The sequence below is a fragment of the Phasianus colchicus genome, chromosome 7 (assembly GCF_987193195.1).
Source record: "Phasianus colchicus chromosome 7, bPhaCol1.hap1.1, whole genome shotgun sequence".
Lineage (NCBI taxonomy): Eukaryota > Metazoa > Chordata > Aves > Galliformes > Phasianidae > Phasianus > Phasianus colchicus.
The window spans coordinates 17,938,611-17,955,820 of record NC_143442.1 but is presented as its reverse complement, the minus strand read 5'-3'; the positions used below and the strand labels follow the sequence as shown (position 1 = coordinate 17,955,820).

Below are 17,210 nucleotides of genomic sequence, written 5' to 3'. Positions count from 1 at the left end.
AAGAAGAGTCACATTCTGACACACACCTTAGGGTAAAGTAATTACTGTGTAAGGAATTTTACAAACTGTTTAAGGAAAACCACACATATGCATTCATTAAAAAAAAAAAAAAAACCAACCAACAAACCAAACAACAAGAAACCAACTTCATGGAATAATTTTTAAAAGTGCTTTTTTTTTTAATGAAGAGTTGTCAACAGTAAAATGATACGTTACTGTTTCATGAAAGCTAGAGTAGTACTAGGAGAGCAAATACTAATTCATAAACATTTTAAGCAAAAGGGCTAAATCTGCATACTTTTGTACAGTTTTAGATATAAAATTTGAGAGCTGCTTTAGTTAAAGTGGCATTGGATTAGTTACTGGAACAATTACTAACCTTCATTGCTTAATGCTCCCAAACCTTGTTCCAGTTCTGCCTCTGAAGTTCTTATCCTATTTGATTTAAAATTTACAGCAGCTCAATGAGTATAGCAAACAGTACAATTACTAGTCCATTTCAAACTATGTACTGCATGATATTGAGAAAAAAACAAAAACACACAAAAACAAAACAAAACAAAAAAATACCCTTCTGATATGAGCTGATACAATGAATGTACATGCTATGTCATAGTCCAGCAGCTCAGTTCTAGTAATAACAATATGTACAAAAAGTGGTTAGTGATGTATTTTTTCTTATTTTGTACACATTGGTTGCTTTGTCTCTTAATTTGTTACAAACAATTTAGAGTAGAACTGTACTCTTTCTGAAGGACAGCCACATAGTAGGATATGCAACATTTCCTGTGTCATAGAGGTACAAGCTGTTCTAAGCAGAGACTGAAAAAATCCTCTTTGCCTTTTTATTAAATGTAAATTAAATAAATAAAGTTTAAGAAAAGACAATACATAATGCACATTTTCATGTATCGTCTCTAGATATTAAATTATTCAAGAAGGACTATAACTGAACTGAAGAATTTCAATTTACCACATATTTAATAATGAGTGACAGACATAGTTGATCATTTAGCTGTTTTGTTAATATTCATCACAGAATATATTTCTTTTAATTTGCTCTTCTACGGTGAGCTATTCGGACTTTACTTTCTCTCCTTGGGATGATGGAAAGATTGCATAACTTGAGTTTGGTAATTCTGAAGGTGTGCTTTTGTCATTCCTGAACGCTTCGCCTATTTCATCTTCTTGACAGACATTAATACCATTCAGTTCTTTATTACAATTCTTACGTTCTTTTGAATATGGTCTGGAGGAACGTCTGGTTCTGTCTGCAGAGTCTATGAGACTAAAGTTTAAAACAAAGTAGTCTTCTTTAAGAAATAATGCTTTCACAGTGTCAGATAAAATAGTATTTAAATTTTTGTCACTCCTTGATTCTTTTCCAATGCATGCTAACTCAGTATCAACAGGGAAAGTTGTATTAGTTGTCTCCTTTATAATAAATGTGCTTTCAGTACAAGATTTTGGACAAGTGGCATCTTTATTAAATTGAGCAAGACTGTTAGAGGTGCCAGCATCTTCTGAACTCTGTTCATCTAATGAAACAGTTACTGTATTGTTAGAATAGCTCTCAAAAGATTCATGTATCTGAAATATTTCTTCATTTCCAGACTGATTTTCCAGTTTTTCAAAGGCATGCTGCAATGCAGTGCAAATTGCAATGCTTAATTCTGTCATTTGGTTAGATGTAGCTGTCAGAGTTGTTTCCTGCCTACAAATGTTTGGATGTGGAAATATGGCATAATTGTTGTTGTTGTTACTATTCAAACTGAACTCTTTATGATTCTTTTGTACTGCTTCATCATCAATATTAGTAACCTGTACAACTTCGAGATCACCAGGTTTGTTACTTTTTTTCTGTCTCTCTTTCTCAGCACTATGCCCTACCACATTATCACTCTCATTAATACTCTTTCCATTTTCTTCCCTAATCTCTGATCCACCTGTTTTGTTCTCAATTTCCTCACCTTTTCCCGTGTTGCCCTTAGTTTTACAGGTACTTGTGGCTTCTTTTGCAGATGGGGAGGTAAAGGCTGAGTGTTGATTTTGTTGTGTACTTGCAGTGTCATTCTCCTTTTGCTCTGTTGGAGCATTTTCTTTCTGAAGATTTTTTTCATTGTCCGGAGGTTTGGCATGTAGGCTAGATCCTTCTTGAGCCAAACCTTCTGGGGGCCACTTTGGCTTATTTACTTTTGCTGATCCTTCAATAGAGTATGTTTTCTTATGTTCTGTATCATCTGTTGAAGGAGGCCACGTCATTTTTAATTTACCTCTTTCTGTGGATTTTATCAAACTATTATCCAAAATATTAGGGTGGATGCCTTCAGTACCTGAGTACAAGTCTTGATCAGTCTCTCTGAGTGGTTTAGAATCAATAGGTGTATGATTAATCAGATTTATTTCTTCAGTGTAAACATTGCCAGCTGAGCTACATTGATCTTTAGGCTTCCATAAATCTTTATGTTGTTTGTGTCCAAAACCTTCATCATAATTTCCTTTAGATTTGAAAAGTTGCTTAAAATGGGGTTTACAATATATTTGTCCATGCAGAGATGCATAATTTCCCAAGCTGCCAAATGGAAGAAAACTGGTTTTACACTTTCATATATCCTAAAACCGCCAAGAATTTTACACTTTACTTGGTATTTCAAGTACCCTACATGAGAATAAATATAAAGGAAGGAATTGCAAAAAGAATAAATTCAATGTACTAGCCAATTCTGGCACACAATAGTAGTCTCTAAATCCTCTAATTGCAAGTTTCCATAAAATTTTTGGAGAAGAGTCATGCATGCCTTGTGATTTGAGAAAGAACATAAACTTATTCAGTTATTGCACAGCTTAAGCTTCAAACAAGAATGTTCAACAGCACTTGGGGATTACTGGGGATTTTTTTTCCCACGTAATATTGAAGAGTAATGTCTCTATCTAATAGGGGGAGAAAAATACAGTGCCAATTTTCATTAGCCTTTCTGTGTTTAATTGTATTTGGATTCAGCTCTCATATGAAATAAATGCGTGTAGCTAATCTCAGAGGTGTTAAAATGGAATTGACAGCCTTTGCAGTATGATGGACCAATTCATGTTAATATTTACAGGAGCAGTTTGCTGGTGCAGAGAACCATCCTTGTTCATTGTATGGATGAGGAAAAGAATTGGGCCCCCAGTCAGGTGTTTTAAATTCCATGACAAAATCCATGTCTACTGCTTTCTGTTTATGCACTTTTCTGAAAGCCTCGAACTATTTCTAGATGAAACACTCTGCAGAAGAACTTGGAAGGATGAAGGCTAAATGAAGGCTATGAAGGCCATGTTCCAAGTCACAGAGCAAATGTTTGTGGCAGAAATGAGAAGAGGAATCCTACAAGCTGAATAGTGTACTTGAAAATAATTTCAACTGTTGTGAATTTTTATTCAAGTGCAGCTTTTCTAAGAATGAGCATACAGTTACTTCTTACCTTAATTGACTGCCACAGTGGTGACATCGGAAGCACGATTTATGAAAATTTTGCTTGTCAGCGACCAGGCGTTCCATTGGATAAACTCTCTGCTGACAGAGTGTGCATATTTCATTTTCCTGAAACAGCAGTTTCTGGATGCAAATATTAGAAAATTATATGTTAGTCTAATCCACGTATAGTGGTTCACTCTTAACTGTACCAGTTATATGATAAATACATTTGTTAAAGTTGTAGTGTTCTTTCAATTACCTGTGAGCTCATAGCTATCAATTCATTACTGTTTAAATAACAGCAGCATTTTGAAAGTGGCTGAACAACACACCTTACCTGTTTAGAAATCCATACATTTAAAAGAACTATTTCACATTTCCCATGAAACACTAATTTTGTGAATTGAGATAGGATAATGAAAGGTTTATTGGTGGAAGTGGAATTGAGCAGAATGTATGTATTCTGAAGAGGAGGTTTTGCTTCATCATGCCAAAGTGCATCAGGAAGATCTACTTCTGTGAGACTTGCAGTGAATCCCCTTGTAGGGTGCAGGTGCAATACAGACATAAGTATTTGTGATTCTCATAGTTTTCCTTTTTAGAACTGATACTTACTTGAGTGAATTTTTGATAATGAGTAAGCTAAAGCTTCATCAGTTAACTCTATCAAATCCTTTCTTGTAGTAAGCACAACTAATTGTCTAAGAGACTGTGTATATCCTCTCACATAATCAGGGGCTGAATATCAATTTTCAGTATTTGTTTAAATTTCTTCCCTTCATCACCTTGAATATTTTCAAATAAATCTTTACTATGGGTTACATCACCTCCTTCTAATTCTTCAGGTGGTGGATAAGGTATGTCATCTTTCAGAGCTTCAAGAGGGCAAGTTTCAAAAAGCTAGCGCTTTCTGCAAACATGCATCTTGGAGAAAGTTTCCTTTGGAGCGATAGTTTCCTCTAAACCACGTTCAATCTAATTCTTCGGAGCCTATGTTACAAAAAAAAAATGTTTTGCCCTGTGTGCTCTGCCTTTGATGTTTCCCTCCAAAGAGAGTTCAAATGCAACTTGAATTTCTACTGAGTCTGTGTTAATCACATCTGAAGGCTGTGCTGCCAACATCCAACATGCAGTGCTAGCATCCTCCTTTTCAATGTATTCTACCTGGACAATTGTATTCCTTGCTCCGTAACCCAAGTTGCCTCTGACAACATGATGTCTGAGTTTCAAAATACTTCGTACTCATCTTCGTATCTTCTTTAAACTCTTTTAGTCTAGACCTCAGCTTCTACAACTTCACTTCATCCCCTGTTTAGATGCTGTGTTTCAAACATGTACCTCATGGCTGTCATGCCATCAGCAGAAATCTCTCTGATGTGAGTTTTGTATGTTTGTTCCTCATCGTGATACATTTTATTGACAGACTCTAGTGACTGCATTTCTAATATCCAGATGGCTGTGCAGACATGCTCTCTGCTGAGTTCAAGGGTCTTGTGCAGAGTTTCTGCAGATTCTGAAGGATGTGGATTATACTTGTTATTTTGAAAAGAAATGAAAGCATTTTTTGTGCTTTTGAGAAACTGGTGACAAAAAAATTATATACCTTAACAGACTCTAAACAAGCAAAGAGGAGACTGTTCAGTAATGGACGACAAGGAAAGCAAAAGTTTTCATTGAGTTCTACTTTCAGTTGCGTTTGTCACATAGTAGAAGTTTAATGTCGAAGGTCATTTAATGTATGAGCCCGGAGCTCCTATACTCCATAGATTTCCACCACTTTTATAGTTCTCTTTTTTAATTGCAACTATATAGTGAAAACAAAAATTCAAACTGTATAATGGACTACTGTGTCAACTTCCACATTTCTCATTAGCATAAAGATTCCTCTTATGAAAAGCACAAACCTGTACATTTTTTGAAGGTGTTGCAGTCTCTCTGTCAGAGGGAACAGTGTTTTCCTGAGTTGTCATTTCAAACTGCTGTTTTAAAATCTGTGTAGAAATTTTTGGGAAGTCCTCATTCATAACTGCACTGGTTACTGCAACGGAAGAAACAAAGAAGGGATTTTTTTTTCCTCCTCCTATCTTTCAGGAAATTGAGTCGATCAGTGAATTGTAAACCATTATTACTCTAGACAAATAATGCTTAGCCTTGCAGAACTCTAGTGAGTCATGTGGTCATGAACAAAAATTCATAGGAAAAAAAAACACAAAAGAATTGTTGAGGGATGTGTCCACTGTTTTGCCATGCTTGAATTGCATGGATGTCAGGGCTCAAAGCTGACAGATCTTTGATTTAACATAATGCATGAATTCTAATACTGGCATTAACTTGCAAAAGTGGCATCTCAACACCATGCTCATGTTCCGCAGGCCTATTCTGTTTGCCTACAAATTGAGCCGTTTTCATGCAAAATTTTGTTTATGCATGGGCTAGCATTTGAATATATCCTCAGACAACTCTTACAGTAACCATTTCTTTAAGAACATATTTAAAACTATGCAAACTTTCACGAACTTCACCTCTGTACATCAAAATCTAAATCCGTCAAAATCAGTGAATAAGCTTAACTGAGTAAGGGGGAACTGAAGAATTCAGAGCAAGGTACCACATCTGTACGCTGTGAGTTGGACATTTATGAAAATAAAGACAGTGGCCAAGAGCTTGGTCCATCATGCTCCTTCGTGAGCCCACTTCTTACCTGTTTCATCAGGGCTCTGCGTAAATGTAGAAGCCTTGTTTGTTTCAGGTGTTCCTTGCTCCCCGAGAGAAACCTGTGTACAAAACCTTTGCTTTACTACAGCATTCAGTGCAACATGTAAAATTTTTCCTTATTCCTGCAACTGTGTTTGAAACTTCACAGAGAAGCGTAAATGAGAAACCCAAATAGTTACCACACTGAAAAACACTGTTAAGTAAAACAGCATTTTAAAGCCATTGTTATGCACTGTGTCATGAGGGCTGCCATCAGCAGAGCAGCAATATCTTACTGTACCACGTAGTAACGGAGTAATAAGCAAAGCAGATGAGAATCATCATCTTGCTATGATTAACTATATAGTGATTTACTGATAAAATTACCTCTTGTGTTTGAAACGCTTCCACTAGACTTTCTTTGGAGGTCCTTCCATTGCATTCAGCTTCCCTGGTGTTGTTTGATATTTTAGGCTGATTGATACTAGATGCTTCCTAAAGATAAATAAGAATAATCACGTGAATAAGGAAAATTAGTAAATAGATATTCTACAGCAGAATATGTAAATGACTTAGCATGTTACTGGCATTACAGTTAATCCCATCAACAGCAGTATTTGAACTGTCAGAGTTAGATGAGGCTTGAGCAGGACAAGTCATAACATAATTCGCGTGCACAAGTTGTGTGTAACAGCTGAGAGAGCCACACAACATGAGGAGGTGTAGAGTTAGCACCCTAGCAAAATGAAAAGAAATTGGCATGCAAATTTTTCCATCTCTGTTAAGGAGTATGTGTATGAGTGGGTGTAAGCGTAATGTGCTTTTTCATTCTATAAGGATATGCTTTTGAATATATTTATGCATATATATTTTTTTCACCTAATACATGCTTTTCCATTCCAATGTTAATATTTTAGATAGGTAAGTCAAGCTCTCATTACTGGAAAAGCTCATTCATGAGACACGAAATATGTTCATGATAGTCATTATATGTCCTTTGAATGGTGTGGTATATTAAAAAAGAATATAAAATTAGGCTTAATGTAGTCAGGAAGCAAATCTAATCTGAAAATCAGTACTGCTTTATTGCTATAACTTTTGTACTGCTTATGAAGTAGTTGCAATATTGAAAAAGATTATAAGAGTTTAATGTGACAGCTGAAACATTACGGGCCAGATTTTGACAATATAATCACATGGCCTAGTTCAGGGTGTGAAAGGAGGAAGAGGGGCTGGAGGTTCTCATGTTTTCTGTGTCTGTCGCAATTGCTAATTGAAATTTCATTCGCAGGGGGTAAAATGATGTCAGAACATCCGTTACTTCAAGCATTCTTCCGTAGTGGTGGACTGTAGGATATTGTCGATGGGATTAATATAGTTTACAGCATTATTATTTGTGGCACAGATTTGTGTTTTGTGTACCACATAGAATTTGGAGAATGTTTTGTTGAATTATTTGTTGGTCTCTGTGGCATAAAGTTGCTCTTATTTATTTAGCAGAGTACGTCCTGCTTCCAGTGCAGGACTGAAGCTGAAATAATGATTTAGATTTGATACTTGTTAACTCGTTAACCCTTGTGGTGACTTGCTCCCTTCATTTCTGTGGCATAAACAATTCCCACTGCACAGTGAGTTAGAAAACCAAGCAAAGTGTGTATGAACTGCAGGGCGAGACTGAACAGCAGTACAAAGATATACCATAAGTTTATGGTTGAAAACCATTGATACAGCTGCATTCAGTTAACAGTTCACTATCATCGTAGAAGCTATCACAAAAAGGTAATGGACGACATTTTGGCTACTTTTTGTCTGATTATTTCAGGGATATGTAATTGTAGAAAAATGAAAATCAAACTTCATAAATTACCTTTTAGGAGTTAGAAAATTATGAATGTATTATGAATGTATGCAAAATCAACGTTATTCAAGTCTATATACATTATTTTAGAGAAGTGTATTTTTATTTAAGTGTTCAGATTATATTACTAAAGAGAACTGCAGTTAGTACATGTATTTATATGTTACTGGCCCATACATCAATTTTAGTGTCTCTACACTTCAGTAATTTGCATAGAATTGTTAATGCAAAATGTACCAAGATTTGATTTTTGAGTGACTTTCCTATGTATTTTAGACTAAACTTTGCTTTTTTGTGTTGACATTTTTGCAGTTTTCCTCAGTTCTCAATCTCTGTTTTGAAAATCAAAAAAATGTGTACTATATAATATACATGTATAGATAAAAACAAGTAGACAAGTTTATGTATGTCTTGGAAAAAAAGACAAAACTGAGCAAGATCAGGCAGCCCAAAACTTTGCAGAAGCACAGAAACCTTTTACTCACTTTTATCTGAAGCACGTTTATTTTAGTTGAGCTGTACATTATGATCATCATATAAGCTCTGTCTGAAGATGGTTAAGATAACATAATATCATTTATGTATTGGCATATTTACAACTTACTGTATTTACTTATTTTGCCAACTAACTGTTCCTTTTAGGCTGCAGCAGCAGTAAATTATGAACCTCAAGCTTCAATCACAAAATTACTAATAGAGGGAATAACTGATGTCAACTATCCTTTCTTAGATACTTATATTCTTATCATGGAATCATCTGCACATCAGTACTGTGAGAATCTTACAGAAATTTCTCAAAAGAAATTCTGCTTCATCTTAATGATTTGTCTGCTTTGCTTTGTTTTATGTACATAGATTTTTTTTTTGTGCACAATAAGGGAGATTCTCGTGAAAAGATCAGGTTTCCACCATTCACTAAAATTGTCGTGTTATTCATTCTTATTCTTTGCAATCACGTGAAAATTGGTAGTCTCTACTCTAGAAATCTTTAAAAAGTTTGTATGGAATGACCCTCAATGAAGGAGTTTTACCTATATGTGTGTCTTTCCCAACAGACGATACTGTAATATTGAGTGCAAATCAAATACTTCCAATAAAATTCACTCATCCTTCCTATGTAGGAGGTTAAGCTTGCTTGCCAGAAAGTGCTTATGTCTGACACTGGATAATGAGATTTTGTCTGAGCAGCTGTTGTGCCCTTCAGATCTATTCTAACAGTGATTTTACAGCCTCTGTGGCAAGATCAAGGAATTACTTTCTTTTCCAGAGTGCCAGTAATAGTTCTTTTCTGATTTGGAGTGTTGTTTTACTGTTGTTTGTTTGTTTGTTCATAAATCACTGATATAATGTTCTGCTTATACCAAACATCAAATTATTTTGGCACCAGAGAACAGTAACCTATGAGTTTGATGCAAAGAATACAGTAGCCAAAAATTTTATAATTGTTCTGTTCTCCCTAAGTTTCAGCCTGCTGGTTGTTCAGTTACACGTTAAGCAGCTTTATCACATGCAAACATACTTTTGCTCCAGACTGTGAGCTAGCAAACAACTTCAGGTCAGCATTTTCAGAGCAATAACAGTGAAGATCATGACCTCTTCTTAGACCTGTGGCTGTGAACAACAGGTGTTCATGATGTCTGCAATCAAGTTAAAGATCAAGTCTTTAAAGAAGCAGGTTGCAATTCTGTGGTAAGCTTTCATTGCTGCCATTCTGGACGAGATTTCTCTGCTTCCTACCAATAATAGATCACTTTTCACTTTTCAGAATAAATCTTTTATAAAATAAAGAGAGCTACAAGTAATGACTGTGGTCTCAAAAAAACAGAAAGATAGTTAAATATTACCTGCATATGTAGATGTTTTGAATGCTGAACTGTGCAATCTTTATGAAATATTTGAATATCTAGTAAAGTCTTCAACTATTTAGATTACTGCTTAAAAAATGAATTTCTTTTTTTAAGCATTTATTAACGGTTTGGATTTATCCAGATCAAGAGATTTGTGTTCAAATGACATGCTTTCCTTATTTTGCCTGAGGATCGATTCAGTGACCTTGAGTCAGGTCAGCTACCTAAGTATAAAATCCCATTTTCAATGAGAGTGCAGTTACATTCCATAGTAATGGGATTTTGTGGTCTTTCAGTAAGTTATTCAACCTAAATTCAAAAACTGTTCTACATAGTTTGAGTGATTTTATTTCCTGTGTTTGTAACTATTTCTGCTAATGATTTGTGCTTAGAGATCACATTTTTGTGAAATGAAACCATCATAGTGGCTTTGTACAGAACTAGACTTGTTTGCTTGGCCAGAAGTTGTTATCTTCATATCACAAAAAGAAAACTCTTTTGTTCTGAGTAAGTTAAAAGGTCGCATAGTTTCTGTGCATGGTTCTGCATTTCTTCACCCAGAAAGTTGCAGCAAGGTTGGATCACATAATTGGAAAAGCAATATGCAAATTATTTAAGTTGGAAGGAATGATATGAATGAAATTATTACAATTAAAAAAAAAAAAAAAGCTGTTGTTTTCTCAGGTATCTCTGTCTTTTTCCACAGATATTTGTCATGAAGTCTGTAAGACAATTAGATTTGCCCTGTTAATGTTCATGCAAGTTGCAGGTGTAAACCTTTATAAAGCAATGAAATGGCTTTTTGTTAACAAAGGAATACTTGAAGACCAGGCAGAGAAGCTATTTAAGCAATTTATTTGCACTACTTTTTAATTTATAATGAAATTTGACTCTAGTTAGCAAGACTGCCTAGCTTAATTAATGTCTATCCAAACCTACGCAGTCAGCAGAGCTACTGGTTTTTGAAGGAAGGTAGACATCAATACTTTTTATTTTATTAATATTTCTACAAATATGTTATTATTCTTTTTTGTTGTGTCCTTGAACGTGAGTCTCTTTAATTTCCCATCACTTATCTTTTCTTAGCTTACTCAAGCATTTGTTTCATTACCTTTATGCTTGCTCTTACTAGCGGGATTTTACAGCTGTTAGACTAAACTACTTCCAGAATAATGACTATAGTGATAATTAGTTTGTGCTCTTGTTTCAGCATTTTAATTATTTGTAGTTAAAATGTTGTTTTAAATCCATCTTTTTTAAAGTGCACATCCTTTTCCATATCCCCATGTCTTCATTTGAAAAGCACTAAAATAGTACTGCTGTGTAAGATGGAGTTCCCTGTAATGAAGGGGTACACGTGACCTATTAGGGTCTGTACGAACTCAGGTGGACTCAGGTTGTAATAGCATTCTTTCCCACTGTAAAAAATACTGTTAGCAGCACTACTGAGTTCTCTAAGTTATCGCTGCAAAACAGTGCAAGTGAATGAGGTCTGAAGTTTTCCCAAGCTGTACTATGGACCAACTATGTACCCTCTAGTTCCAGAAGAAATGGAGAGATGCAGCTCAGTAAGGATCCAGTTGGTCCCAATAATACAATGATTAAAACATTCTAGAAAAAAACATTTGCACAGGCTGTGCAGAGAAGCTGTGGATGTCCCATCCGTGGAGATGTTCAAGGCCAGGTTGGATAAGGACCTGGACAGCTTGATCCACTGGGTGGCAGCCCTGCCCACGGTGGAGGATTGGAACTGGAAGTTCCCTTCCAACCTAAGACATTCTATGATTTCATAGGTTCTTTGCAATTTTCTTCCCAGTTTACTAATTGCTTAGACACCAGGAGCACATCAGCCATCCTCCAGATAAAATTTATTTTACTGCGTAAGCTTATTATAGCATACTGCATCATTTGTAACAACTGGTGGTGGTTGTTCTATTTGTTCTGTTTGTTTTTAGTTTTATATGAGAAATCTGCTTTCAGACATGCTGACTGCTGCATGTAGTATATTCTTAAAGAGAGAATCCTATGAGTGTCAACACTGTAGAAACACTGTCTTGTCTGTAAAGAAAATTCTTTATTAAAGCATATAATCATATTTTTCCACGGGGCTGCTTAACAAGGCATCCTTCATTTGTTAGTACTAAAAATCCCATTGTTACCTGTGCAGATTTCTGCTGGTGCTGGTGTTGAGCAAAGGTCCTGTTTGAAGAGACCATCTTCCCTTTCTCAAATTGTTTCCTTACTGTTGCCAGGCCACCAGACACAGTAGAGGATTTGGTTTTCTCTGGAATCTAGAGTAATAAAATAAGGCCAGTTGTTCTCCATTTGCAGTAATAACATGCTTTTTTAAAATTATTTTTTAAAGTAATTAAGAGCAGTACACCACAATACTTATTAATTTAAAATGGAGAATTTAAAAGCACTTGAATATGTCTGTACTTTGCTATATTCTTATATTATATGCAACTTCAGCTCACATAATCTGTAAATTTTTAAAACTTCAATACTGCATAGGAATTAGCATTAGCATTCAGAATAGATATATAGTAGTAGAACAGTTATTTGACATTTGTCATCAAAATATAGAACACATGAATACTGCTAAGATTAATTTTTAAATCTCATTGGCCTACTTTAGGATGTTTATTTGAGATCAATAATTAGGACCTGTAGATTATGAATTTGTTTTGGAATTTATTTAACACAAATTGCTAAATGCATCTGTGTGCAATAGATCCAGCTGGTGTAGCTGCATATTCTTCTCTGCCAAAACTACTATCTGAGGACTCCACTTTCCTCAGAAACTTAGTTGCATATTTTCAGCCATGTAATGCTCTTTATTTGCAAGAATTACTCAGTCATTGGCAGGGAAGACAGACAGTCATAAATAGCACATCTGGCAAGTTCTTAGACCACTGAACAAGAACCATAAATTGTGATTCAGAGAACAAAAGGACTACCTCTAGTTTCAAAATATGGACTTTTGGCCAGAATCTTTAACACAGAAATAGTAGGTCTCATCTACTTGCTTGCCAGTAGCAGTCACTTTTCAGAACAAACCTCTGCGGTTCTCTCTTCTAATTGTATATTTTTAGTTCTGTTGCCTTCAGTATTGCCAGCTGGCTCTTTCTGTATTTTCTCAGTAGCTATTGTGGTAAAACATACAGAGAACTTAAGGCAGACCTTTGTGAGATGATCTTTCTTCTTTGACAATGGTGATAAAGGCTAGAAGAGTGCCTTCAGGCTCCCTATTCAGGTTCTGTCCCTTATTTGTGCCACCTCTCAGACAGCAAGCAAACAAACCTTTAAGCATTTGAACTTATTAACCAACATGCAGAAAATAAAACCCCTAGTAATTAAAAATTGCATTGTAATGAAGATTACCAGTAGCTTTAACACTTAACATCTGCTAAGTGAGCAGATACTAAAAAACATAATTCTTTCTCCCATGGAAGGCATAATTTTATATAGAAATAGATGAGTGAATGTGAAAAATAATTAATGAACAAACGTTGCAGGCACACCTTGCCAGCCTTTTAAAGGTATTTAGAGTAGTTAAATGCAGTCACAGATCCTTTAAGGAAGTATGTTGATTCCCTTTAATGGAACCTGATACACAGTTCTTTATTCAAGCAACAATCAATGTTAAAAGGAAACAGCAAGGTTTAGAATGTAAAGGAAGCAGTTGGTATACTCTCAACAAAATTAGGTTGGGTCAGGCTTCTTTAGAGAGGTAGAACCAATTTCAGCAATGCAGGTGTGCAGGAGGAAGGAGTTAACAGGTTCTCAGACAGAAAAACTGAAGGCATCTGCTCTGAGTACACAAAGGCAATTAGGAGATTGAAGCCAGCAGATAGCATTTTCATGGTTTGAAACCACCTGGGTGACTGTTGGCACCAAGTGGTTTCTGGGCTAGCCAAGGACTGGGAGGTCACCACAGCTGCTGCAAGCCCCTCCTCCCAAGGGCAAAGTGCAAATAAAATTGATTGAACTTTTAGCTAGGATTTCAAGGGAAGGTAAAAATGCACTTTGTATCCTTTAGTCTTTATGTGTACATTAATTAACAGAACTGAAATAGACTTTAGTGATTTTGGTGACTGATATTTGAAAATTTAACTTTCGTATTTTCCTGATAATTAAATGTGTACTGAAGTGGTCTGCTACTAAGATGATAAATGAAGTACGACCATAGCTAGAAGGTGCAACATCACTGTGCTGCACGATGGGATTTCATGTTCGTTTGTATTTTCAGATAGTATTCCATATTATGTGTATAGTGGATATATCAAGTCATGGCATGAACCAGTGATTGAGCACCTGGTGGGAAGGCAGGGCCAACCTAGGGGAGCTCAGGTGCATACCCTTGAGTGACCAAAAAGGGTGGAGTCAGGATCAACCCCTTCCCAGATCTCATTTAAGGGTTGGCAGTGGATGCGAGGGTTTCTTGCTAGAAATCTGTACATGCTCTGAGGCCTTCTAAAGGTAAGCAGCTTTTTTTCTTTATTTCTGTGCCCCTGGTCATTGCATTTGAGCAAATCCTCACTTGCCTAGGTCCTTGCTACTTTGCTGCCATTGCTGTCCTTTCCATTGTGTTATAATGAGTAGTATCTTATTTGAGTATCAAGTTAATACTATTTTTTTGATTCTTATTTCCTTCATGTGCAAGACTGTGAAGCTGTATGTTATAATTCTACCTCCCTCTTCAATTCTAAGTACTGTCTGTATAAGTGTATTCTTCAGCAGATTTGTCAGAGAATACTGCTCTCCATAAATTCTTCACAACTGACTTAATTACATAACAAATAAAAGGAAAATCTAGTATTGAGACAGTTATTCAGACTAAGATGCAAGGTGAAAGTTACAGGGGATGCTAATGAGCATGCAAAGAGCTAAAAGATCCCCTTTTTAATCAATTAGTGCTCAGAATATACATCAAATATATTTTCAATTGAAATGTCCAGAAAGCGGTATGTAGTGGGATCGTTCCCCAGTCTCTATAGCCTATAACAGTTCATTGCTTTTTACTATTGAAATAACTTTCTGAGCCTTACTATTACATTAAATGCTTTGTGGAATCTATCATTGAACATATCCAGGAGAGGAGAAATTTCTTGATAGTATGCTTTTTTATTGTTTTGATGAAAATTACAGTATTTTCTACAATAATGGCAAGTCTTTACTATAACGAAAAAATAGGAAGATTGTTTTCTTACAATGAAATTTTGGATTGCTTCCACTGCCATCAAAAGTGTCATATTTCATTTTATTTTTTAATACTTTCATTGTCTGGCAGTTTCATCTTGGGTTTTTGAAGCTGAGGACCAACTTCTTTGCTTTATCTCGCAGCAAACTTGTAACTGAGGTTTTCACTCTCTCTTTTGATGTTCTGACTTGATTCTCACAAACTATAAGCTCTGTCTTCCATGTTATCCTATGGTACTGAGTGGAAAAAAGGTTTTTTCCTTTAATTAAAATTCCTCCAACTTCTTTAAACTATCTGTACTGTTCATCCCCATCACTTCTTGGTAGTAATAGTAAACTTCCTTAAAATGCCCAATTCCTATTGATAGGTGTGTAGAGAGTTAAAGTTACATTAAGGTTTTTTAAAGTATTTCTTGTATAGTTACTGTATCTTCAATTACTTTGGTATGAAACTATGCCTTCTGTTGTATCTGATCACACAGAGTTGCTATTTTGTGATGTAATAATTCTTTAGTTGGAGCAGCTGGAGTTCTAAACTGAATCACTTGAATGTAATTTTATTTCATGATTGAAAATACTTTTAGTGATAAATAATCTGTCATTTTTTGTTATCATGATCTAATAAAATAAGAGATTAGCAATATACTTATGCTTTCAGTCCTAATAAATGAAATTCATGCAGCAGTGGAATAAAAAAATAGTAATTCCATGAATTAAAGGCAGTTGTCTGAATGACCAAAGGTACATAGCATGAAAAATCTCATTCAGTAGAGGCAGAGACTGGTGGATCAATATGTTTCCTATGTAGATTTGTTAATTCGTGCTTTAAATTACTAGATATAGAATACTATGATGTGTTGGTATGCAGAGCAAGCACAGAATTAAGAGCATAATTGAAGCACTGTTGTCTTACACGAGAGAAGGAGTTGCTGCTCTCTGCCTTGGACACAGCAGCCTGATACAGAGCCAATTTTTCTTTCAAGGAGACAGTCTCCTCGAAGTCCATCAGTGTGTTCCCAGCCTTGGCAGTACTCTCTTCTGATAATCCTCTTGCACGTTTGCGACGACCCACTGCAAATACAAAGAGATCGTGATTCCTGAGTAGGAAACAGGTGCATTTTTTCTCAAAATCTTGAAAGCAGAAGTAGGAACTTAGTGTAATAACAACTTGTTAGCAATGGTTTAGAAGTTATTTAGGACAGGCAAAATGAATTCAATGATGTTTTTGAAACTAGGGAATGTTTTGGGGGAAATAACATTGTATTTTAAACATCCGTGTTTGTGTTTGGTAGTACTGCAATGTGGGGATAATATTAAGAAACTATTCGTTGAAAATGTTTAGGGAAGTGTTGATGTTCAAAGGCTAATTCTGAAAGCCTGTGCTGAAAATGAACTACAATACTGTCTCTGAAGTCAAGGAGTTTTTGCTTGGAAAAGGAATTTGGAGTTGCCTATAATACCTGTAAGCAATACTGGCTTTTAAATATAGCACAGAACTCAATTAAAATAGCCATAAATCATTCTGTACCCTTTTAACCGTATGTGACAAAACACAATCAACATAGAAAAGAATATTTAACCCACATATGGTAGCACTACGTGTGACCTTCCAATCTCAAAATGTAATCTAGCCAATTTATGAGCACAAGCAGCTAGTCCATTTCCAGGTGTTAACTATGACCATGATCAGTATGCAGTGCAATAGCACTGCTTCCATAAGGCTATTTCAGCTTGGGCAAGGGCTGTCAGCTGTCACTCCTGCTGAAGGACTCCGTTTTCTAAATTCAGACAGTGATACTCTTAATCATTTGTTCTATTTCTACATCTTTTATTTTATCCATCAGGTATTGCAATTAAGTTTCACTAAAGAGTTGCCTGATTTGCAGAAATGTAATTTAATTATAAATTAAACACTTGAAATAAAGCATTTGCTAGAGGAATTTTACAAATGATGTTGGAAAATACTTCTAGGGGATAATTCCTGGCTGTTTTTCAAGCATTCACAGGTATCATTGTGCTTTACTTATTCAGCGCTGTGTTAAAGGAGTAATCTTGCTCATCACACACAATGCAAGGCAAGAATTAAAGCTGAACTGCGTTTTTCAAAATTAGAGTGTGTGAATGTTCTTACCTTTCTGACAGTATGTTACAGCTT

General features: G+C 35.5%; 2 protein-coding genes across 11 annotated transcripts in view; one reads left to right on the top strand and one right to left on the bottom strand.

Moving 5' to 3' along the window:
- The window catches only part of LOC116232900 (sodium channel protein type 2 subunit alpha-like), a 364,152-nt gene that overhangs the window by 210,643 nt on the left and 136,299 nt on the right, over positions 1-17,210 (top strand). The window lies entirely within an intron of this gene.
- The window catches only part of XIRP2 (xin actin binding repeat containing 2), a 32,086-nt gene continuing 30,756 nt past the window's right edge, over positions 15,881-17,210 (bottom strand). The window contains 2 exon segments of the mRNA XM_090143372.1: positions 15,881-15,949; positions 15,951-16,206. Coding sequence (XP_089999498.1) covers positions 15,881-15,949; positions 15,951-16,206 — 325 coding nt within the window.